This window comes from Ambystoma mexicanum, chromosome 4q (assembly GCF_040938575.1).
Source record: "Ambystoma mexicanum isolate Mex_15411 chromosome 4q, UKY_AmexF1_1, whole genome shotgun sequence".
NCBI lineage: Eukaryota > Metazoa > Chordata > Amphibia > Caudata > Ambystomatidae > Ambystoma > Ambystoma mexicanum.
Genome location: NC_090928.1, coordinates 40,673,717 through 40,700,137, shown reverse-complemented (window position 1 = coordinate 40,700,137; position 26,421 = coordinate 40,673,717). Strand labels below are relative to the sequence as shown.

At 44.5% G+C, this 26,421-nt stretch overlaps 1 protein-coding gene across 3 annotated transcripts in view; it reads left to right on the top strand.

Annotated features, from left to right (window-relative positions):
* The window catches only part of KIF25 (kinesin family member 25), a 1,016,252-nt gene that overhangs the window by 315,113 nt on the left and 674,718 nt on the right, over window positions 1-26,421 (top strand). For all 3 annotated transcript variants that reach the window (XM_069607411.1, XM_069607412.1, XM_069607410.1), the window contains one exon: window positions 6,017-6,120. In XM_069607411.1, coding sequence (XP_069463512.1) covers window positions 6,017-6,120 — 104 coding nt within the window. The remainder of the gene's footprint in view (window positions 1-6,016; window positions 6,121-26,421) is intronic.

The window sequence follows — 26,421 nt, the reverse complement described above, 5'->3', positions numbered from 1 at the left end:
TTCAACGATCTGGGCGATGAATGATGATGTTGATGTCACTAAGCAGGCTATTAACAGTCCCACTGTGGGGTATCATGGCTCCTGGAGGAAACGTTGTGAGCATGATGCAGTCTCCATGTCTTTCTTTTGGCATGGCTTGCTGGCATTGTGGATCAAATTCAGAATATATGGGTCTTCCTGGCCCATAGTGTCTTGAATATCTCACATTTCTGTTTGGCGGACGTACATGATTCTACGAATCCGATGTCAACGTACCTTGTGGTGGTGCCTACGCCAGCCCCTGTGTTACAGCACATTTTTGGAGTGCTGCATAATTACTCCTTCGTGATGGATTGAGATGTCAGGAGTTATTTTTCTGCCTATGAGTACTGCCGATTTTGGGTTGACACTGATCGCAAATGGAGAAATATGACTTGGATTATTACATATAATATTGCTCCTGCTGATATGTGCTATCTAATGACTTGTGATCCTCAGCGCATCGGCAAGTATCAACAACTGGACCTTAGCGGCAATCAAAATGGCACTGATTCTGAAAAGCTTTTATGTGCTCTGTGTGTACTGATGTAATTAACAATATGTTTTGCAATATTACTGTTCTGGCAGTGCGCCATGTTCTACATGTTAAGCTCCCTACTGGGGTTCCAGTCTCCTGTACTATTGCACTTAGATTCCTTTTTTCTTGCTGTTCCTCTTTCATTCCTGATCTCTGTCCTGAACCTTGCTTACTTTGACTTTCTATTCTTCCCTGGATATTTCTGTTACTGTTCTTGTCCTCACTTGTGCTTATGTAATTCCTTTGTTCAGAGTTTGGTTTTACAGCAGGCAATCTCTTCCTCTTTCCTTTGTCGCATTTCAGTATTGTGCCTTGTGCCATATTGTTAACAGTGTGCCGGTTCCTGCTTCAGGAAGCAGTCATTGTCCAGTTCCTGCTGGACCCGTACAGGCTTTAGTCTTGTGAGTATTGTTTCCTTGTTTGTGCCTTATGGTCCAGACACAGACACCCACTCCTGCTGCTCCTTTCCATGAGCATTCAGAGTGGGGTCCTATAATATTAACCAGCTCAGAAGGCTAGAGTTTTTCGTGACCCTGTAGGAAACTCTTCCCCAATTCTGTGTACACTCCAAGTGGAAACATAACATGCTTGTCTTACTTGTACTCCATACCCCTTTATGTTCACTGCCTGGAACAATATGGAAGTAGAACTTTTTTGACTGACCAACATTTCTGCTGCTCTAGTGATCATCCTGACGTTGCCTACAGTGTGGACACTTTTTTAAAACAGATCCTGAACAAAAATAATTGATCTGTATACATTAGATTTTTTAAACAATCTAAATCGTGTGGGCAACATTTTGTATATAATGACTTTTATTTAAGCAGTACAACCCGATTAGGGGGGGCATTACCGGTCTGGTAATGCCCCAGAGCCTAAGTTAGCCCCAGGGCATTACCTAATCAGGTAAAACCCTCCTGCAAGGGTTTTATTGCAATTAGTACATCGGGGTACTAATAGTTTTTTTCAAGTTGAGAAATGAAGTGTTCCCATTACTCAACTTGAAAAAAATCCTACAAAACAAGATGACCACCATGGAAGAGGGAGAAGGGTACTCCAAGTAGTCCCATCTACGTTTTTATGGCAGCAATTTCCGGTAAGATGTGCTGGGAACACTGAGTGTTCCTGGCGGCTGAGAAGGACAGAGGAGCGCAAAGTAAGTGGGGAAGACGTTGGGGCGGGTGTTTGGGGGTTGAATTTGTACTTGGGGTCGGGGGAAGGAGGGAATTAGGGTGAGGGGTGCACTTGCCTGATTCCCAGTGAGGAAAGATGGCAATCTCCCGCTCTGAGGAGGCTCAGACCGGGAGGCTTTACTGCGTGGTAAAGCCCCCGTTCTGAGCTTCCTGATTGCCTGGGAGATCACCAAACCCCCCTTCGCTGGGTACTAATGTATCTTAATTTTGCTGATTCTTTGATGACCAACAGTTGATCAACAGCCAAATGAAATTAATTAACTGTAAAAAGTAAAACAGACTGTCTCCCTGGTCCACGAGAAAAGGAATATGCACAGTGCACAAAGGTTTGTACTTTTGTTATTATAGTACAACAATTTTACTGTTATTTGGTGTTTCCAGCTTTTTGTCTTAAGCCTCGGGAGACCGGGCAAGAACACTCAGGTTGTAATGTTTGTGAGGAACTTGCAAGCACTTTGGGATTTTCCTCAAATAAACTTTTTTTTGACTGACTTGTACCATACCTTCTGTCCGATGGTGATTCCCAACTTTGTGGCACAAGCCTAAGGGTGCATTTTGTGTTGCATGATATTATAAATATTGATGAAAAATGTAGTATTAGCCTGGCATTTTTGCATTCAAAAGGGGACAGTACTTGAGAAGTTTGGATAGAAATTCCACTTTTTATGGGAAGTGTATCTTGGAGTTAAAAGATATCAGATATTGCTTTGGGAGTGTGTTTATATAAAATAAACGATTTCTCTGTAAGTTATTGAGTATTTGAGAACACACTTGGACATTACTAGAGGGATGATTGATAAGCATTGGGTGATTTGCACAAACACATTGGGCCTCATTAAGATGTTGGCGGTGGTGTCCAGTCATAATGTCGAATACAATAATATCGAAAGTCAAAATGTCGAAAAAAAAATGTCGAAAATAAAAATGTCGAATTACAAAAATGTCGAATTTTTTTCGATTTTTTTTTCGAATTAATGTTTAAATAAATAATCAATTAATTATATTTTATAAAACATACTTTTTTTAAATGGTTAAAGGCATATCCATGGTGAGTGGGGGGGATGGGGAGGAGGGGGGGGTTGGGGTAGGGGTTTGGGATGTTTTTTTTTAATAATTAATTATTTAATTAATGTTTTATTAAATACTTTTTATAAAAATGAAAGGTATATCCATGGGGGGTGGGGGGGGGGTTAGGGTAGGGGTTTGGGATGGGGGGGTTTGGGAGGGACCCCCCCCATAAAAAATGTTAGTATTTGTGTAAAAAAAAAAAAAGTGTTTTGGGGTTTCGATTTTTTTTTCGACATTTTTTTTTCGAAATTATGACTTTTCCTATTATATGTATGTGTTTTCGACTTTTTTACATTCGACATTTTTTTTTCGTCATTTTTGCTATTTGACATTAAGTTTTCGACTTTTTGTCTATAAACCGTTGGCGGTAACACACCGATGCCACCGGCGAGTTGCAGCCAACCCTGAAATACTGAACCTGGCACCTGACTTTATGTCCCCATTGGGTGACAGAAGCACCAGCACTGTTGCTAATGGTGCTGGTGCTTCCGTGACAAATATGCCTACCAAGGCCACTGCGCCCAGCAGGTCAGACCTGCTGGGCGCAGAGGCCCTGGCAGGCAGACTCGTAGTGTGGTGGTCCGGAAACAACAGTTCCGGTAAACTTAACAGCACCATTGTTTCTGGACCACCACACTTGTAATTGGCCCATTGTAGTCTGAGCTCCAGTAAGCATTTTTTAAAAACCTAATGTGTTGACCTGGGTAATATAAATATCAACATATTCATCTAGTAAAATGTGCCCAAGATGCAACTTGTAGTGCAGTTAAATTACGTTTGATAGTCGAAACGTGAACACGTGTCAGATGGAGTCAAGCAGGCCAGATGGCATAGTCAGTTAAAAGCTGACTGCTCAAATGTAGGTCACAAGTTCACGTCATAGCAACTTTGACTCATCCTTTCATCCCACTGAGGTCGAAGAAAAACTGAGGAAGATTAATGTGGTTAACAGTGATGCCTGTCATTTACAACTCTGCGAAGAGGGGAACTGTGGTAGCAAGTACTATTAAAAAAATCGAGTTATTATTAATATACTTAAGCGATAGCCTTAGGAACATCAGACTCCAAAAGATGGTTCAAGCGTTTTTACAGGCAAGATGTGATGAAAATCACTGTTTTTTTTATCCTTGTCAGCATGCGCTGAGGGCATTTTCATGGGCATCCCTCTCTCGTCCCCCATAGGCTGCCCACCAGCCTAACCAAGGCGTCCCTAACCCACAGATTTCCCAGCTAGCGATCGGTAACACCTACAGTCTAATACTTGCTTTTGGTGATGGACTACAGGCAAAACCTTTATCTCGGGTATTCCTCTAGGGGTGCCTCAGTCTAACAGTGCCCAGGTTTCTCAACAGGAGGTTATCTTTTGCTTGTGCCAATAACAGACACCCTGTACCGTTCTCTCACAAGCACACTCCTTCTTTCTCCCTTTCCCTGATCTCAATACACCTTCCCTGCTAAGGGTATGGTGCCCTGCTCACCCCACCCTGGGGTTATGGCACCCTGCTCACCATCCAGGGATATGGGGCCCTATTCACCCCTCACACCCCCAGGGATATGGTGCTCTGCTCACCCCATAAGGGATATGGTGCCCTGGTCACCCCCCCCAGGGATATGGTGCCCTGCTCACCCCTGCACCACAATTATATGGTGTCCTGCTCACTCTCTCCCTTTACCTCCAGGGATATGTGCCCTGCTCACCCTTCCCTACTAAGCCCCCTCCCTCCCGTGCCTTCTCTCATACCCTCCAATCTTCCTCTCCTCTCTCTCTCTCTCCTTCTATCCCTCTGATGTCCACACTCTCTCTTCTTCTCTCCCCTTATCCTCTCTTCTCACTCTCTCCACACGCCTCTTCTCACCCCTTTCTTACACACAATCTCCTATGTACGCCTTCTTTCCCCTAATAGTTCCAGTCCATCTGCGCCTATCTTCCAACTATCTCTACCCTCCTGCTTCGCTCCACCCTCACTGCTGCTCCCACTACTTCCTTGCATTCTCTCTACCCTCCTACCATACATTGTACCGCTTTTACCCTCTCTCTAATGGCTCCTACACTTCTCTCTCTCCCTCTTTCTTTCTCTTTCTCATTCACCTTTTAAACCTCCCTCATAAACAGTACATACAATTGGTACCACTCTCTCCTCTTACAATCAATATCTCACCTGTACTCTGCTCCAACTCCACCGCAAACTCTTCAACACTCTACTCCACCATCTTTCCTCCACCTGGCCATTTGGCCCACCTCCACAATTTCTGACCTCATCCCTGCAACCTACACTTTCCACCCTATTCCTCCCCCTTTTATACTACTCTTTACCTTGTTCTGACTCCACCTCCCCATGTCCTTCTATTGCCTGCAGCACACACCTGACTCGGGTGACAAATCTAGAGCTATTCTTTCCTCGGGGGCCAGGTTCTTCAGGTGGAAAGCTTTAAGAAAAACCTTTTAACCCTGCCCCTTTTCAGTGTATAGTGGCAGGGTAGCAGCCAGTTGCTCATCCTTCTTGTTTTCCTGGTGGCGTTCATCCTGTGCTGGTGAGTTTTGTTTCAAATTCAGTGTGGGGAGGATTTCTGTGTCTCTCCTGTTCCCCTGGAGTTTCTCCTCTCTCAAGTTCTTTTCTGTTGACCCATCAATTGCCTGGTGTCGGTCTGGGATTGGTAAATTGGATGCTAGGTGTCCTATTTTAGTTTGGAAAGCAAATTCCCAGTCCATTCCATTCTCGACTTCATTGCCCTGGTTCCGGTTAGGTTTTCTTGGTTGCTCCTGTACAGTCTGTGAGTTGCAGTTCTGAAAAAGACAAAGGAAAACTCTGGCTGGCCAGCAACAGCACTGGGAGGCATCACACGACACAGAGTGGTACCAGCATTAACATTCATGGGACATTTAAGGACCTAGCCCTCCTCCCCTCAACACCCCCCTTCCCTGCATCTGGGATAGTTTCTGCTCTGACTTGCGCACAGGTATTCCCGCCCTTGCCCTGACACATATAATATGATTCCTTGTTACAAATGCATGGCCTAGTGTGTGTGTCTCTCTCTCCATCTCCCTCTCCCTCTCCCTCTGCCCCCTCCCTCTCTCTCTCTGCATCTCTCCCTCCCTCTCTCTCTCGATCTACTCTGCCGCGGATCATTCTTTCATACTGTATGCATTAATCATTAAGTTGTTTGTCTTTAAAACTCTATATTTACTTTGTTTACCTAGAACTTAAGACCAAGATGAATGACCTTCACCAATCTTTTCTTGAAGTTAACGAGCGACACAAAAGAGAAACAGAAAAGAGAAAGATACTTCACAATAGTTTAATTGTAAGTATGTGTTCTGAAAGACCTAATGAGAATAATATGTTAATTCTGGTTTGAGAGTTGTTTACAGATCACACAACCCTTTTCCATTCAGGTTTGTGTGTCTTTTTACTGTAGGTATCTCTTTATTAGTTATATTATATTTACCCCATGAGATTACTCTACACCACTAAATAACTGCTATTCAAATTTGAAGTACATTTTCCAAGTAGCAAGGATTTTTAGACGATCCTGAAATTGGTCTCACTGGGTACATAAACAAATGTATGCAGACCTATGCCTCATTTGACCAGTTGTGAATCCCCTTTAGGATGCGAGTTGGCCCAATACAAGGCAAATCTAGAACACCTTGCATGATATTTGTTAATTTGCCACGTTTCCTTATCCCAAAGGAACCCATCAACATTCTATCGTTAATAACTTTTGATTCAAGCAACCTATTTGACTGAAATTTTGAAAGTGATTAAGGACTTGCTAAGTTTTGTAGAGATTTGTTAAAAAATAAAAGTTATAAAGAAGACAAAAAAAATGTTTCTCCCAAAGTGCGGCCTACTTCCCATTTATTTTCCCATAGACAAACAGGGTAAATTCTTGCCACAGCCCAAACCGCTGGACAAATTTGGACCAGGTCCGAAACAACTTGGGCATGAAGCGTTGACTCGCAATCCGTGCGTGGTTTGGAGTTATTCTGTGCAGAAGTTATTTAAATATTCACCGTAGAAGGGGGTGCCCCCTTCTCAAAAATAGATAGCTATAACTTGGGGATTTACCCGAAACCAGAGGTTTTTAGAAATGAAACAACCGCAATCTTGTTTTTCTCTCGATGCAACAAGAGATATTTGAGGTTTAAGCAGAGGATATGGGAAAATGCAACGCTGGACCTGGTATTTGCAGGTCAAAAAACATGCAAATGTCATCAGGCTAGAGGTGGGTGGTGGCTAGAGGCCACCAAGTGAAATTTGGGAGTTGTAAGGGGTCTAGGGCCTGAGTTTGCCACACAAATCTTTCTGTAGCCTCGAATAGCCGACATCGCAAAACAAATGCGTCACAGAAACAACGTGTGTTGTGCAGGGGAAATGGAGAGATCAGGGGAGGTGAGGAGGCCATCTGGGGAGTGGGGGTGCTGGCATAGATGAGGGGGCACTTGGTGTGGGCCCTGCGGGTCGGGAAATAATTTCTTTGGCCGTTTTGCCAATATTCACAGCTATAAAGGACTACAGATAGCTTATGGTATGTGTAGTTCAGTACCCGCAAATACATTTTAAAAAAAATACATATTTTTACAGCTATAGTGGAGTCAGGGGTGAAAAATCATTGGCCACAGCTCTCCCATCTATCCAGTAACCAGGACAGACCCTGCTTAGCTTCAAAGTGAAGAAGTCACCATGTTGCCTGATAAATGAGCAAAGTTACAAGATCACTTAGAGAAACTGGCTGGTCCTTTCCTTGCTTTGAAGCTAAGCAGGGTCAGTTCCGCTTTGAAGCTAAGCAGGGTCAGTCCTGGTTACTGCATGGATGGGCGACCGAATGGGCATCCAATGTTATTTTATTTTTTTAAACCTTGGTACTGTCAGTCTTTGAAAGTTTTGTACTGGGAGACAATTTTCTGCCTTTTTCTGAATGCATTCTGGTATTTGTAGTCTCCCAGTTAATAATAATAATACGAAATTGACTGATATTTTTACAGCAACAGTGGGTTTCCCATCCCAGCAGTAACTCAGATGAACCCTGTTTAGCTGCAAAGTGAGAAAGTGGGTCAGCCCCCTACGGCCATGTTGCCTGATAAATGAGCCCACCTTACTTAGAGAAACATGGCCTAAGGGGGCTGGATTCTTCCTCACTTTGAAACTAAGCTGGGTCAGTCCCGGTTACTGCATGGATGGGAGACAACCCACAGTCCCAAATGCTGTGTGTTTTCTTAGTTTTAAATATCTCATAACACAAAGCATCTGCAGTATTTTTTTTAACCGTGCTACTACTCAGAGACCATTTCTTTGCCTTTTGCTGAATTGCTTTCTGGTAGTTGTAGTCTCACCGTCATGGGGGGAATAATGCCACTGTAACACTCACCTGGTATCCACAGGGATGTCACTCAGCCTGTTCTGACCTCTTACGACCTCGAACTCTTTCCTGGAGGCTATTCGACTGGAGACTGGGCCTGAAACACAGGATTGGTAGAGAATAACTCCCTATTGTCTCTGTGTGCTTGAACCCCTTCTTCCCCGGGGTCCAACCCTTCCCTTTGATCCACAGCTCACCTTGTTTTCTTGGATAGTGTGCTCTCCATCCTGCCTTCAGCGCAGGGGCGCGTTGATTGATGCGGGCTTGTTGCTGCCTAGTTACTTCACTGGCAAGAGTCCGACAGGTAAGTATAATGAGTCTTTTCAACAGTTCTCTAACTCCGTTCCTTTTCTTCCTTAGATGATGGCCGGCGTCCAGGGATGGCGGCGTGCTGCTGAGATGAGTAGCACTGAAGGTGAATGAGAGTGCCATGCGCGATGCACCCCTTTCGTATTTGCATTGAACTGAGTTCTTTTTCTGTCTTTTAGGTGCCGCGATGTTTTCAGCGTGGATGCCGGTTATGAAGAACAAATGCGGTGGGTAAGCGCGATATGCGGCGCCTCTAGATGTTTCCACGCTAACCTGGAGTGTCTTTTCCCTCTTGCAGATGGATGAGAAGTTCCGGAGACAGAGTTCCCCCAGAGTGGCTGGGATTCAGGTAAGCGTTTGAAGCTCGTACAGTATTTAAAAATAAGCGAAGATTTGCAGAATGCTTACTAATGCCTTTTTTCTGTTCTTTTCCCTTTTCCTTAGGAAGCGGCGTGCCGGGATGGGAATAACACTGCCGAAGATGCCCGCAGAACAGAAGGAGCGATGACTGATGGGCAGAAGCGCTGCAAGGTAAGGCTGTTCCTAACGGTGTTCTTGCAGGAGCTGAGCGCAGAAGAAAGATGCAGGGCTACTGGAGATCGATCCGAACATGGTGAGTGTCACGCTGCAGGTGCAGAAAACGCAAAGCATGTTTCTCAGCCTGGGTGTGGCTTAAATAGTCTCTGGGTATCCCAGGTGCCTCTGGGCTGAACCACACCCAAAAGACTAGACCGCACATGCAGTTCTGGGAACCGAAATATATGGGGGCATCCATCTTGTCCCCATCAATGCACTACAAATCCTATCCCCAATGTTATCCTATGGGGGTGAGTGAGTCTGGTGCCACAAGCGCCAAGTCTGACTCCAAGTGGGTTTTTGGAGGGATGGAGAGGCCCTTGAGGGCCATGTAGGTGATCGTGGCCTGGCTCCAGCCTGACATCTTGGAAGGCTGGGGACATGAGGGGCAGGAATCATGACAGCCACAATTGTACACTTTTTTCCTAACGTAGTTCTATAAGGATTTATATATTTGAGTGACACTGTGGTATGTGTACTTTTCAACTCAGCTTTATAAAGCAAAGTATTGTTGAAAGCTAGACATGGGGATGAGGAGGGGAAATGATAAGAGGGCAAGTAAGCTATGAGTATCTGCCCACAATGTGGCAAGAGATTTTGCAATCCTGGACGCAGGTGCAGTTATTTTCCCCTGATTGTGGCTGCTTTTCAGGGCACCAGTAAAGGACACCTGTGGGTGAAGAGCGTAACTTTTTTTCAGAGGGCAGACGGAACACATGGGGTTTTTTGAGGTTGTGATTTATCACAACAGTCACCAAGAGACCGGCCATAAAACAAGGGACATGGAGCACGCTGCTTAACCATAATGTGTGGTCCATGACAAATAATACAATTTCACTGCGCATTGCCTAAAACATTGTGCTTTCTCAAAGCCTGCAATATTTTATACATAATAATACAACTGTCAAAACAGAACACAATCAGTTTGTGACTATTGAATGTCTTAGAGCGATGGGTTGCAAGTGTGTTAAAATATAGAGTGGCCGTGCCCACCCGCTATGGCTAGTTGTCTGGTAGCGTTTTAAAATGGACAGTGGGCACGGCCAAAGGCCATGCCCACTAACCATGGCTGAAGACCATGCCCAGTGGTCTGAAAGCGTTCAAAAAATCAGTGGAATAACACAACCCTTGAAATTCAAGGAAAAACATTAGTTGCAGGGACATCAAGGTGAGCAATACATTGTAACAAAACCTTTGAAATTCAAGGAAACAACTTCAGTTGCAGGGACCTCATATATACAATCTGCAACACCTTGCTCCGTTACCTAAGCTAATTCTGAAAAGGTGACCATTAGCAACTTAACTAAGGCTCTGGTGAGTGCTACTTGAGAGCTAGCCATAAACCTACACGACAGATCATGGGTTAGAATATGGGAGGTTGAATGGATGAATCGCCCAAAACATCGAATTTAATGATCCAAAAAGAATGGGCAGAGCATCACCAGATGGAATAAAGTCTCTTCAGGAACTGAACCACACAATCTACAAGTTCGCATTTCCCTGGGGATACCCAGCTTTGGGCCCACAAACTAGGGAGTAGGCAGGCATTTTAATCTGAAATTCAGGTACCAATCCAGAAATGTAGCTTATGGAAATTTAGATAAGTACGCTCTTAGATCATTTGGTGGTAGATAGAGTAATTCCTTGCCTGAGTAGAGTGTCAATCTAACCAGGTCTTGGAGAGCCATCGATCTATCCCAATTTTTGGTCTTCTCTTTTTCAGAGTGACATTTGGCTCAGCACCATTCAGGTCAACAACCACACGCATCTTATCACATCTAATCTTGAATTTTTTCAAAAAGGGATTTGTATCCCTTAATAGTAGGGCCCAAAGGTGGAACCCAAGATTAGATTTACCTGCATGTTAAATAGAGGGACTCCCACCATGAGGTCAGTCCTAGTTCCAATATGATGGCACTAATTGGAACTGAGACCGGGTGCCCTAAAACCCGTTTCGAAATGTTGGCCTCTAAAACATCAATGAATTTCCTTTTGGAGACATTTATCATTTCACAACCGTAGAGGATAATGGGAGACACTTTCGCTCTACAAAACTCGATCAGTGGAATCAATGAATATGCGCACAGTTTACTTTTATGACCTTGAATATTGAGGTACATGATCAAATCTTTTAATCCATTCGTAATCTGTGTTGTCCTCGCTGATTTTTGGGTATCAGGTAATATTATCCCCATAAATAATGTCGCCATACATATAGTAACCGGGAAACGGCATAGGCTACATTATTTAGGGGTGTCCCCCGCAGGTTCCATGGGCTAATATCGGTGCAAAAAAACAACAGCAGCATTCTTGTATGGAAACATTTTTGCAGTCATATTATCACATAGAACCGAGTTTTGACTGATATTATAAATCCCAGAGAGCACATCGATTCTACTCGCTGAATTACAATGTTGTTTAGTTTCCATGTATAGGATTTACCTTTTCTACATGTTGTACTAACCATTACATAAGATTTTCTAGAGTTAATCTGTAGTTGATTTACCATCACACATTTTCCCCTCTTACGAGCTGCCATTGCAATCCAGCTGGTGTATAATCCATTAAATTAAGATCATCGGCATATGCGATGCCACTCACTTTCAGACCTGACCACGTGGGAACGTATCCCCCCCAATCCCTACTTAGAGCACAGAGGTCAGCTAAGTATAAATTAAACAGAGTGGGGGGCTAAAACACACCTTTGGCGTACTCCCTTTTTCAGATGGAAGCTTCTTGCCAGTTCTGTCAAAGTGTTTAGTCTGACCTTGATGGAATTATTGGAATATAACAATTGGATCAATCGCAGGAAAACCCAAATCTATCCCCCAGCCGGACTATTTCGACCATAACATGAAGATATTAACATTGTCATAAGCGGAGGATAGATCAATTGTTGCCATGAAAAGAGAGCCGCCTGAATAAGACGCAATATCAGACAAACAGGAAGTCAGGCAGTCAGAGCTAATCCACTCAATACCGTGCCCGTCCCTTCTTAAACCAATTTGTAAAGAGCTTAGATGATTGGTTCTCCTTGCCCATGCAGTTAATTCACTAAGTACTATTGTGGCCAAATAGGTTGATGTTGTGTCAGTCAGTTATATAGGTCGGTAACTAGAAGGTTTCTCTCTGTTGCCCTTTTTGTAAATTGGGACAAGTGTTGAGGCAGTTCAGGAAATCGGGGAAGTACTTTCTTTGGCTATATAAGTAAACAAATGATAAAGAATATCAGACCAAAATACAGGATCGTTCTTAAGAATGCCATTTGTCACCCATCATACGGACCAGACGCCCTAGTTTTTTAATGTATTAATAATGAGCTCAATGTCTAATCCTTCAAATGAGAGGAACCAAGCTGACATATTATTGGTGCTAGAATTCAAGACATTCCCGTTATTGATTTTTGCATCATATTTGTCAGTAAAATATTCTACCCAAGCATCCTCCAAGACTCCAGAAGAATGGATATAGGCTGATTTTTGCATTTATTGTTCAATGTCTACCAGATGGCACATGTATCCTGCCTGACAGTTTTACTCAACAAATCCTGATTTTTCACTATATATTTTTGGTATTGATGTGATCTACACCAATTCCTATATTGTTGCCTCAATACCTTTTTTTTTTCATTTACCTTCTCAGCCTAAGTCTTAACCAGGCATTTAAACAGCTTCCTAACATCTTTCCTCATTTGAATGTTTTTGTTTTGAATCACTCTGCCGAAGTTGCTATGATTTACATGGAGTAAGATGTTACGTTGAACCGCTGAAGTGACTCCTTTGGCCTTCTCAACCTTGTTAACAAAGTGGGAAACTCCCCTGGCGAGAATTGTAAGAGTTTCTCTTTCACTGTGTGATTATTCTACAATTCAGTAAAGCGCTATTAGCTTGCTTTGAATTGTGACTATATTGAGTAATCCTGTTACCACACCCCGAAACCACCAAAGACCCACTTTTCATAAAGTCAGCAGATTCTTGAGGGCCCCTAAACCTGAGGGATAACTGTAACATTGCGTGATCACTTATACTCCTTTTCACTATCTTTAGGTGCCCCACCTCGTCCAAGCAAAAATTAGAAAAATGTAGTTGATTGTAGAAGCAGAAAATATGTTAGAACACATTGGCACGTCAGTGAGGATCCCATTGAACAGTAAATTGGTTTGCAGAAAAGCCCACCTGGAAAGAAATTTAGACCAAATACTACCACAGCTGTCCCTACCCGACAAATAGGTAATGGGGATAACACTTTTAGTATTATCGAAATCCTCCCAACCACTATCCGTGACCATAAATGTACAGTTAAATTCACTCGCCAAAACAACAGGTCCATCAGGATAGACAGTGAGCCATTCAATTAGTGCATTTTCAATATCATGTATAGCTACATCTAATTCCATATTACTAAGATTAAAATAGATATTAATTATCAAAACTGCTGCTTGATGGTGAGTTTTCCTGGTGTCCAAGACCTTTGTTATTAGGATAGCGTCAGAGTGTGTGGATACTTTCTCAATCCGATGGAACTTTTTAATTTTGGCAGCAGTTGACAACCCTCCATGGGTCTCCCACTTGAACCTTTCTTTGCTATTTTGCTGTTGATTAGATACCCATCCCATACTGGGATAGCCCTGAGCCAATTCTCTTGAAGGAGAATAATATCAAATTCATCCAAAACAATCTTCATGTCATTGGTCACGATCGAATTGTGTCTGGAAGAGTTTGGGCTTAATATTTGGCAGTTATTACTTAATTATTATTATTTATTAATGTGATACAGTTTTAAACAAACGTAAAAAACTTTACACATAATTACATCAAACCACTGAATTATAAATTATATTCAATATACATGATGTAACAAATCACATACATCTAATAACATCGATACCATCACATCAGATCAATCAATCATTCAAGGCATAATACATGATAAAATAAATAGGATCAAATCCTTGATAAAATCCTTGGTATCGTTGATAAGTAGGTGATGCTGTATATAGGTACAAAACATGATTATATATTCATAAAAGAAGAGAAACCCTCTTCATATTCTCACAGATAAAACTAATCGTTTCATACTAACATACAATAAGAGCCACTACGCACCAGGGAGAGACCCCTCTGACTTATTTTCAAATGAGTAGTGGCATCACGCCATACCTGGTAAAGTGCTAAGTGCAGTTTAGGATTAAGAGTGTTAACACACTGCTTCCAGAAATCTGCCTGATCCAGGTAATCTATATTGTGAACGAACTCACCAAGATATTTCCTGTGCTTTGCTCTCATCATACAGCATTTCGTCAGCACATGACAAGCCGTCTCCGGCTCAGTAGGAAGATTGCAAATCCTACAATATCTTTCTGCTATATTCAGACCCAATTCTGGGCCACAGGTCGTCAGGACGGGAAGATGATTAAGGCGGAGAAGTAGAATAAATCGCCTCAGATGTTATTACTTAAAGCCGGTTCACCTTCCTGCTGAAATTGGGAGAGCGGCCACCAGTCAGCCCCAATTCGCAAAGTCCGACTCATGGGGCACATATCTCATTTGGTCTGCTTCAAAATAACATCTCACTCTGATGTTCGCCCTATCCTGGTCTTTTAGGCTGGCCCCTCCATGGGTGCTTGATAGCATTCAAAACCTTTTAAAAGAATGTCCTCTTGCTGCTCGATAACTAACCTCTCGGTCATTTTTGAGCGGAAGTGAACAGCACATTTTCCCAAACGGGCACGATCGAATAAGTGCACACATTTTATGTCAAATGATGAGATCAAGCTTAATTTAGGGATAGTGGAGGATCAATAATCTACATCTGTTGAGAGGAATGTCCCAGTCAGCCTCAAACTCGGATTCGAAGATTAAAATAAGTCTCTTGCTCTTCAGAGACAAACACCACCATGGGCAGTCACAGTATATACATCTGTCCCAGTCACACACTGTTGTGCTGGGACTCGACTGCCCCCTGATCCTGTTGACTTGCCTTGGATGACATCACAAGATCAGATGTTTGCATTTTCCGTTGAACCACAGGGTCGATATTAATCCTTTTTTTACATGATATTTCCTCTACATCCAGCTCTTAGGTCTCCGAGACACAAAGGTTGTCAAGGTGCTTACTGATTCAGAGAGACCACACTCCATCCTTGGCGCTCTAATATTCTTTTTCATTTTAGATTGAAGAAGGGTACGCTGAGGTGGAGGAGGATGCCTTCGAAAGGAGTCATCATGCGTATTCTCAGAACTGTCCCCAGCATCAGTAGTACCCAGAGCACCCAAAGTGTTGTTGATAACTACTATGTATGCTGTCATGAGGCTGTAAGTGGTTGTTCTTCATTGGATCTCCTTTTTTAACTGCACAAAGAATGTTCTGCAAACATTTCCTTGACCCTTTTTTTGTGGACTTTTACTCTACTTTAATGTTCTTTGTTTTTTTTTTTTATGTAACGAAAAGTTGAGGTTTGCACATTGTTGTTAGGTTGGTCGTCCAATATAACGGCGTCAGACTGCACAACATTGTTAGTTACGATTACGCTTATAGCTCGAACTTGGGGGTTAGACGACTCAGCCGATTTTGACCCAAGTAAATTATGACCCAGAGAATCAGGATCCTACTCAGTTCCTTTTAATAGAACTGCCCTTATCTCATTTAGTGCCGAAGTGTTCATTCTCACTTTGTGAGCCACCGTATCACATAGGTGAGTAATAGATTGCAACACTATATTTGAGCTCTCGCCCACATTCAGAGAGTCATGGAAACTTGAGTCATCACCTTGAAAAGGTAGGGAGGCTCGATCCCTTGGCAATCGGGTGTTATTTGGAATACAGGTTAAAGGCATAAGTGTATCTGGGATTACTACACCAGGTTCACCTTGGGTTCTGAATAAGCTGGACACACTGAGACAATCTGTATGCTCTCTATTTCCTGAAATTCATTTTCCAGACTAACACAAACATTGAATGTAGAAGTGTTCACATCATGTTCCACTTGGGATAAAACTGGACGGATATATGACGGTTAATAATGCTCTTATTGACTGCTTTCATCAGAGTATTATCGGAAATCGTGCACCTCTCTTGCACCGCCTTACTATGGGCCTCATTACAACTCAGGCGTTAAGGGTTAACGCCACCGTTAACCCTTAACGCCTGATTCTGATTTTAACGCCTGATTTTAGCAGGCGTTAAAATCCATGGCGCTAACCTGCCATGGTGCTAATTACGCCGCTGTAATTTACGGCGGCGTAATTAGCGCCTTCCCCACTCCCATTATGCCCTATGGGGCAAAAATGGGGAAGGGGAAATGGGGATTTACCGCCCCACTCACCTTGGAATGGGGCGGTAAATCCGCCATCCACCATGGTGTAAACAGAGTTTACACCATGGTGGTAAAGTTGGTGCACATAGCACCAAGGTTGTAATGAGGCCCTATATGTTTTCAGTAGTTTCTGGGTAAAGAAAGAAGACATTTTCCCCTTGTCTGAACAAACAGGTGCAGGCTCTTGTTGTTGCTGAGGTATCATCGTGTCGTCGTCAAGCGGAGTGACATCTTCACTCCTAAGGTGGTAGCTTTTGTTTTTTGCCTCGCATTGCCGACTTAGTTTGCCCCGCAATGTGGATCAAAGGGAGTACCCCCGCAATCTCCACCAGTCACTGTGGTATAACAAATGCCCAGTTCACACAGTCTTTTCCATCACAGTCTGTATCAATGCACACTCGCAGGCTCACAGCTGGGTCTGTAGCTCCACTGAAGGGGAATATAGAGGAAAGGACCTCTCAGTGTACAAAAACATGTCAAGCCTCACCTCGAGAATCACAGTTCTGTCAAACTCCATTAGTGTGAGACTGCATCCGACACACCATTTTTGTTGTTGTACAGAAGAACTACAGAAGCAACAAAGTCACTAAAAGTGCGTTGGAACCATCCTGACAAAACTTAAATTTGTTGATGTAGAAAACCTGAAAAGGAGTTTTGTTTATTGCTAACAAAGAGGAAGTAATATTGAACTGTTGATTATACAGGGGGAACAGCCTTTACTGCTATTTAACTGCCCCTGCTCTCTTATTACTTCTATTATCTAATTATGCAATCTGCTGCACTTGGCAGCTGTATGTTATCCTTATCTGGCATTGGTGAATTGTCATAATTAGCCTGTGGGGATTTTCCCCCTTTTAGGAAAGTCGAATCTGTGTGCTCTTGCATTTGCTGCTGTATTTAAAAATTAGCCTTTCCCCTCTTTTCTAGGAAAGTTGAATCTGTGTGTTTTTCATTTGCTACTGTGTTAAAAAATTAGGCATGTCCCTTCTATTCCCCTATCTAGGTTCTCCCCTCTGTCCTGATAACTGCGCTTTCTGCTATATGATGTAACCTAGGTCTTTTTCCCTTCCTGGACACTTGACTCTAGATTGTTGCACTGCTGTTGGTTGTAGTTGGTGTTATGCACTGCAGTTCCTCCTTCTCTCCCTCTCTCCCCCTTCCTTCTCTCTGCACTCTCCCTAATTGGTGTTCTCAATCTCCCCTATCTTCTCTAATTGCTATTCTACCACCTATCCTAGGTATCAGGTAATATTATCCCCATATATATTGTCGCCGTATATAATATTGCCGGGAAAAGGTTGTGGTGATATTATATTGGTGACCATATATATAGGGACAGGGGCAGCCAAAAAAATGTAAAATAATTTTAAAAAAAAGGGTTTGGGGGTTGCAGGGGTGTCCCCCGCATGTTCCATGCAATAATGTCCACACAAAAAACTGCAATTTTTCCGCAATATTTTTGCATGGCGATATTTTTGAGGGGACATTATTACATGGAACCCTATCCTATCCCTCTGACGAAGTCTGGAAGGAAAACGTTCCAGCAGCATCTCCTGGTCTCCAATCCCGGCCTGCCCATCGGTGATACCTATGTCAACGCTTCATCGAGGCAGACTTTCACTGACATCCTCTTTGTCGTTCCTTCTCCGGACCTTTGGATTCCCCTTATGGTCTTGGTGCTCTCCACTTTCTCTTCCTCTCTCATTAATGGTGGCACCTGTTGGGAGGTACTCTTGGCATCCTTCTTGTCCTCTAGGGTCATCATTAATGTCTCCTAAATGTCATGGTCCAGGGCTCTCAGCCCAACCTCCTCCTTCTCGATAGCCATCTTCTGTCTCTCATCAACTTCCTCCACTCTTCTGCCACTCCTCTTTCTGCCACCCCTCTGGCCCCTCTGCAACCTCAGACAGGTGTTCCACACTCCTGTACCCCTCCTCTGAAGACTTTCACAAGTGGCAACCTGCTCCACTTAGCTACCCTCAACTCTCGCTCTACCGTCAAACATTCCTCTGACATCTGCCACCACCTTGAAGACCTCGACCTAGACGTCCTTGCTCCCACCGAGACGTGGGTCACTGCTAGCTCTGTCACGAGTTTTGACACTCTCCTCCCTGAGGGGTACAAGATTCTAAGTCCAGGCCTAACCGACCCGATGTCAAGGGCTTGATCACTGCGGTGTTGCTCATCAGGTCCTGGCTGCGATTATCCTTTCCCTTTCTTCTTGGAGGCACTGGGTCGCGTGTCGTCCAGGATGAACCGGGGTCAATGCAGGCAGGTGACCCAGCCCCCTTCTTCCCCAAGCTGATGTTAACTAGGGCAGGTTCAGGGATGGTTCCCCGACACCACAGGCTGAGCAGCTTCCCAGAATGAACGTGGTGCAAAGGCAGTGAAACCAGAGGGGTTCCACTGGACCAGGAAGTGCTGTTAATCATGATGGTATGATAGAGGAGCCACACACTGACAGACACGAGAGGCACAGAGAAGGAAAAGAAACAGGAAACAAGCAGGGGCAGGGCAGATTGAGAAGAAGGAGGAAGGCATGAGGAAGCCAGCAGGGCAGAAAAAGAGATTAACTGGGTAGCAGAAGGCAATATCAGGACCAGACTGGCTGACAAAGGAACTAGGAGGAGAAAGGTCCCAGACCACAGAGAGTCACAGGGAAGGTCCTAACCATGGGAGTGATAAGACGCACTGATATGAGGAACAGCCAGCCTTAAATAGCGCTTGAATCTCCAGCAGCATTGGTTGCCAGGCAACCAAGATGCTGCAGGCCGGGAGAGAGGCACGGACCCCGGAAACATCCAGAAGGACAATGGCGTATTCGCGGGGCACTCATCTGGTGCCTCCCATAATTGCAGGCGATGTACTGACCCCAGAAGCCCTGACACCCGCTCGCACCACCTGGAATACAAACACCAAGGACTAGCAGGTACATGGCGTGGGCGGCACGGGTGGCGGCAACAAGACATAACACCCTTCCCTGAGTGGGTCCTGCTTCTATCATACCCATCTAGGCATATTCCTCTTTCAAATACCTTGTCTGCAGGCTTGGTGTCTCTTCTGGCCTCCCTCTGACTCTGGCCACCATCTAAAGGCTCTCTGGCTAGGTCTCCCACTTCCTCTCAGAATGGGCTGACCTCACCTCTTCACTCCTGGCCTCCTCCTCCAAGCTCCTCCTCCTCAGAGACTTCAATATTCACCTTGACTCCCCTGATGCAGCCTCTGGCCTCTTCCATAACCTCTGTGACTCTCTTTCCCTCTCCATTCTTCCCTCCGGTCTGACGCACTCAGCCGGATACAACTTGGATAATGTCACCTCTTCAGACATCCCCCATCTCCAACCCTCTCATTACTCCTCTCCAGTTCTGATCATGCTCTTCTGTTTTTTTACCTAGACCTCCTTTGTCCCCCAGCTAATCCCCCGCCCGCACTAACAGCCTCATTCTCCGTCATTGGACCTATGAAGCGAGTGTAAGTTGCCGCTTTTGACATCACCTTCACCACCTTCACTCCCCCTCCTATTCCTGCCACTGACTCTAACTCTGACACAGCCCTTACTAACCTTCAACTCTCCATCTCCAACTCTCTGAACATCCTTGCCCCTATCATGAGGATCAGCAAGAAACCTACCTCCAAGTACAACTCCTGGTATGAATCTGACCTTGCTGCTCTGAAACGCAAGTGCAGAGCAGCTGAACGGAAGTGGCAGGCTTCGAGCACATTCTTTAGCAAACTGGCCTGCCTCCTGCTCCAAAGGCAATACAGACTCTCCATCTGCTTCTAGAAGAGGGCCTATATCCAAGCCTGCATCTTTGCAGCCACTAACAATACTGCTGAACTTTTACAAATCTGCAAATAACTTGCCAACCCTACTGCCGTCTCCACTTCTCCTATGGCTTCCCTGGCCCTCTGCACTTCTCTGGCCTCTCACTTCATTTCTAAAACTCAGGACATCTTGTCCTCACTCTCCTCTACTCCTCACCCTTCTCCCTCACTTGCTCTCAGGCCTCCCTTGGTCCCCCTCTCTCCTTTCCTCCTACTCTCCTCTTTGTCTCCCATAACACCTGATGAGGTTTCTCGACAAGTCCGCTGTATGAAAGCCTCATAGAAACGGGTGCTCCTCTGCTCCTCCAGAACTATCAAGGACAACATTGTCTCCCTTGCTTCAGCCTTGGCCAATTTCTGCAATCACTCCTTTGCCACTGCATCCTATCCCTCACTCCTCAAGCCCTCCCTTGTGCACCCTCTCCTCAAAAACATTCTGCCGACCCTTCCTGTCTGGCAAGCTACCACCCTATCTCCATTAGCCCTTTCCTGGTCAAACTCTTGGACAAGCTGACCATCTCCCAGCTTATCCGCCACACTGAATCTGTAGGTTGACTCCATGACCACCAGTCTGGCTTCAGAGCTGCCAGAGGCACGGAAACTGCTCTCCTTTACACCTGTGAAGACTTTGGGCCTCATTCTGACCCTGCCGGTTCCGAAACAAGGGTGCCGGTAAGCTTACTGGCACCTTTGTTAACAGTGTCGATGCTCCCGTGACGGGATCTGCTTGCCAGACATGTCTGACCCTGCAGTGCACATCGGCCACGGTAGGCAGACCCCGTCACGGGAGCATCGACACTGTTAACAACGGGGCCAGTGCCTCTATGTACACATTCCTGTGGAGTCCTATTGGACTACACGAGAATGGGGAACCACATTTTACTGGCACCTAGCTCCCGGTCCACCGGGACTTGAAATGTCCCGGTGGCATCGGGTGCCGTTAACTTTTACGAGACCGACAGCAATCCGCCGATAGCACCGGCAGGGTTACTGCTGGACTCATAAGGAGGCCCTTTGTCTCTAATCGTGATTCCAGCACTCCTTCCATTCTCATCCTTCTTGACCTTTCCTCTGCCTTTAATACGGTCAATAATGCCACCCTGATAAATCGGCTCTGTGATACTCTTGGCATCACAGACCTGGCTCTGGCATGGTTGACCTCCTTCTTCTGACTGACCTTCCAGCTTTAACTGGGCCCTGTTCTCTCCTCCACCTCACTCCACGAGCGATGTCCGTCAGGGTTCTCTCCTCTTGCCTTTTTTAACATTTACCTGGCTACTCTAGCCCATTTCATCTCCATCTTCTCTCCTAACTTCCAGCGTTATGCGGATGGCAAGCAGCTCTCCTTCAAGCATCTCTCCTCTGCCTCCTCCTCTTCCTCTCTCATTCCTGACTGCCTGTCTGCTATTCAGGCATGGTGCACTGCTAACAATCTATGCCTTAATGTCATTAAGACAGAGATCCTTCTCATTGGGTCCCCTGCTCCCTCTTTCCCTCCTTAACTCTGGCTGCCCTCCATGGGCTCCCTCCCCTCACCCTCCTGTGAGACAAGAAACCTTGGTGTCATCTTCGACTCCTCTCTCCCCTTCTCTCCTCACATCACGGACCTTGCCAAGAAGGCCCACTTCAGCTGCACCTCCTCAGAGGAATTCTCTCTTTCCTCAACTCTCCCCATGAAACTCAATCAGACCTGGGACTCCGCTACATCCAACTCTGTCTCCTTAAATACCTCCCTACTAGAGCCCTTCAGTCGTCTAGCTCTAACTCTCTGCAGATCAGATGCTTTTCCAAGCAGAGAGGGGGTAGACCTCTCGCCTCCACAGGTGCCTCCCTCTGGAATGGCCGCACTGCCCCGCTCAGACTTGAGCCGGATCTCCTTAAGTTCCAGAAGCTTCTCAGGACCTTCCTTTTCTCTTCTTCCTTCCTTCTACCCCTCTGCTGCTAATGTACCTGATTGCCCTTGACTGACTGCTGATTCCCTCAGGGTCTTCAGGGCACCAGGTCCCCCTAGTCCAGTCTCCCTCTGCACTTGGTCTCCCCTGACCCCACCCCTTCCTGCACTTGCTCTTCTGGGCCCCTCCCCCTGCACTAGCCTGGCTGGGCCTGCACCCTTGTAGCCCTTCCAGCCCTACCTCGCACTTAGCCCGGCTTGTCCTCCCTATTCCCCCAGCCTCTTGTCTTGTTGTGTCTCAAAACACATTGTTTATAGGCGCATTATGAATACCCAATAAATCAAATAAAAATAAATGTAGTAAAGATTGCAGACTTTGAGAACTCACAATGTTTTCAGGCAATGCGCAGTGAAATTAAATTATTTGCAAAGGATCACAGACTTTGGTTAAGCAGCGTGCTACAAGCCCCTTGTTTTATGTTTCCGGTCTTCTGGTAACTATTGTGATACATTGCACGTCCCCAACTAACCACATTTAAGCAGCACGAAAAAGGTTAAAAAAAATGATCGGCTGCAAGAATAACATATGCCCAGTGTGAGGGGTCAGAAATGGGAGGCGGACACAAAGTTGTAATGTTCTCATTGTCAGACATTTTTATTAAACAGAAATGGGTTGAATAAATCCCTCACTAACCCTATCCTAAAGAAGAGTTTCCCTGCCTAGGAAACTAAAACTAAAAATCAGTCTGTGTTAAGTCGTTAGAAACCATCCTTGGGTCCAAAACATTCTAATCTAACCCTCACACTAGAAACAAACAACTGAGGGTGCAAGGAAATGTCTCTGACTCAAGTTTAGTAAAAGGTGTTCAGAATTAAAATATAAAGCTACAGCCAACAAAAAGTGTTTTCCAAAGAGATACACCCTTGGATCCAGGGGGTTCCCTTCCCCTGGATGTATTGGTAGGATGGCAAGTGTTTCTTTTGAGCAACAGTTTCTTGGTCACAAAGTGTTTCTTTTCCAATAGTTCCTTTGGTTCTTTATAATAAATTGAGAACGTTCTTGCTCAGGCAACATATTCCATGACATGCAACACATTCTGGGTTTCTTTGTAATAGATTCACAAAATTCTTGTTCACATAGTAAATACCCTTTTTTTAACTTCTTTTGTACTTTGACGGATCGCCTGGTGTTCCCCTTTACCATGAATCATTTTGTGAGCTTTTCAGATCTCCTGGTATACTCCCCTGCCAGGTATCTTGCCACAATATTAAAAGTCATTGTACAACTCCAAGTGCCTGGTGTTACTACCTACCAGGACTTCTTTAATGTGCTTCTCAGATACTCTGGTATAATTCCCTGCCAGGTGTCTTGTAACATGGTTAAACCTTCCTTTACAACTTTGGTGGATCTCCTGGTATTGTCCTCTACCAGGAATATTTTTATGGGTTATTCAGATGCCCTGGTATACTCCCCTGCCAGGTATCTCTCCACAGTTTTATACTTTTCTTTACATCTTTGGTGGATTGCCCGATATACTCCTCTGCCAGGAATCCTTTTATGGGCTCTTTTCTGTCTGCTTTCTCCTGCACAGTTCTCTCCCATACTGCTCCTTCGTCGAGTGTATGTCATTTTTAAATGTCCAGCTCACTTTAGGTTCAGCCAAACAACTAGGGTGCACATTAGATTTCGGGCTTCACTTAGTCTGCATCAACTCCTCCTTCTTTTTCTTTATCACGGTACTTGAAGCTTTATGGGAGTTGAAGTCATAGATGTTATTGGATTTCTTAAATGATGTTGTTCAAATGTTTTATATAGAGACACACCAGAAACAGGAGATGTTGTATGTGTGTGTGAATGTTTGAGGTATTAATGGAATTTTGTCTGAGTGACACAAAGGAAGGGTTTTCTGATTTTTACAATGAGGGGGATTTGTGGGATGACAACAAGCCATCAGGAATGTTGGTATAATAGGGTCTTCTTCAGGAGAAAGGGGAGAATACCGTGTTCCATCTGGCGAGTCCACTTTACTCACATTAGGAATGTCTCCCTGCACATTGTCCACCCTCAGGCAGACACCCACAGGGTTGGGATCAGGTAGAGTCCGTCTTTCCCTGGCCACATGGGGAGACGGTGGTGATAACGCCCGATTCATCACAGCAAGTACTTTTGCCCCATACCGAAAATCAAAAGCTGCCACCCATGAATATTCGCACAAGAAGAGAGCATATATCTTAAAGTGAAATATACCAATGTAGTTCAATTGACCTTACCCTTACAAGAGACTGCACAAGACAAAATAGCATTGGACTTTAAAAAAAAAAGTAATGTAACCCTGAAAAATATAAACGATGCTCACCTTTTAAACCCAGCAATCTGTTGTGAAATATTTCCTGGAAAACAAAATCCCATTATGAAACAAGTGCTTGTGGTCTTGTCGGTAACTTGGGAACTTGACAACCTGAGTACAATCCTGGTAGCCAAATTCCCGAGCAAGTTTGCCAACCTCAAAAAAGCCCAAAGGGATGTGTCCGCCCTCTGAAAAAAGGTTACGCTGTCCACCTACTTGTGCCTTTTACTGGTGCCCTAAAAAGCATCCACAACCGGGGGCAAATAACTGCACCAGTTTCCTGGATTGCAAACTCTCTTGCCACATTGTGGGCAAATACTCATGACTTACTTGCTCTCTCATCATTTCCCCTCCTCACCACCATGTCTGGCTTTCAACAATGCTCTGCTTTATAAAGATAACTTGAAAAGTTCACATAGCATAGTGTGACTCAAATATATAAATCCTCATAGATCTGTTAGGCAAAAAGTGTATCATTGTGGCATTATTCCCCCATCATGACTGGGAGACTACAAATACCAGAATGCGATTCAGCAAAAGACAAACAAATGGTCTCTAAGTGCAAAACCTTCCAGGACTGACAGTACCATGGTTTGAAAATAAATTATGCGACTGCCATTTGTTTTCTTAGTGTGTTATGAGATATTAAAAACTAAGAAAACTTTCTGCATCCGGGACTGTGGACTGTCGTCCATCCATGAAGCAGCGAGACTGACCCTGCTTAGTTTCATAGCAAGCAAGGGGCCAGCCCCCTTAGCCCAAGTTGCTTTAAGTGGTCTTGTAACTTAGGCTCATTTATCAGACAACATGGCCTGAGGGGGCTGACCCATTCCGCACTTTGAAGCTAAGCAGGCATGGATGGGAGACCTGAAAGGCTATCGTGTCCATGGGCAGTGATTTTCCACCCCAATGTCACTGTAGCTGTAAAAAGATCTATTTTGTTTTTTTTACTTTTTTTTCTGTAGTCGCGTGTACAGAACTACAGATACCCTTGGCTATCTGTAGTCATATTTTAGCCGCAAATGTTGGATAAACAGCCAAAAGAAAAAGCTTTGCTACCCTCTAGGTACCTCAACAAGTGTCCCCCTCCTCTGGGCCTACTCCCCAGACACCATTTATGGCCTCCACATCTCCCCTGCCCTCTCCCATTCCCCCCACCACAAACACTGTTTTCGTGACACAGTTTGCTTTTAAATGCCAGCTCTTTGCGGCTATTCTGTCCATAGCTGAGGCTACAGAAAAGCTTTGTGTTGGAAACTCAGTCCCTGAGACACTTGGTGTCCTCTTACCTCCCCCCACCACTAGGCTGATGGCATTTGCATGTTTTGTGACCGGTAACTGGCTTTTTTTTTTTACTGCGTTTCCGTTTCCGATACCCTCAGCTATACCTATATCTCCCATTGAGCAAAAACAAGGATGGCGACTGTTTCATTTCTAAAAAACCCTTTTCCATCAAATATTTAAAAAACTACTGCACAGAATAACGCCAAGCCACGAAAAGGCCTCAAGTCAATGCTTTGTGCCCAAGTTGTTTCAGACCTGGTCCAAATCTGTCCAGCAGTTTCGGCTCTGCGGTCCGGCAAAACTTTACCTTGTTTGTTCATGGGTAAATGAATGGGAAGTAGGCTGCAACGTTATATTTTTTAGTTTTCTTAATAACATTTTTTAATGAATATTTACCAAACTTTGCAGTCTGAAGAGGTCCCTAATTGACATCAGAATTTCAGCCAAATCCGTCGCACGAGTCAAGTTATTAACAATTCATTTTTTTGAGGTTCCTATGGGAGTCTGTCTCACCTTAACTATAGGGCGATGACTGCCGCCCTATGATATATATCGTTATTTTATTTCTACTTGATTTCCTTGAAGGTTTTTCTTTTCAACAGTGCAGGTGGTCTAAACCTATTGCAAAACAAAAGAGGTGATGGCTGGAAGGTTGGGAATGAATCCTAACCTGTGGCATTGCTCTGGGCAACCCTC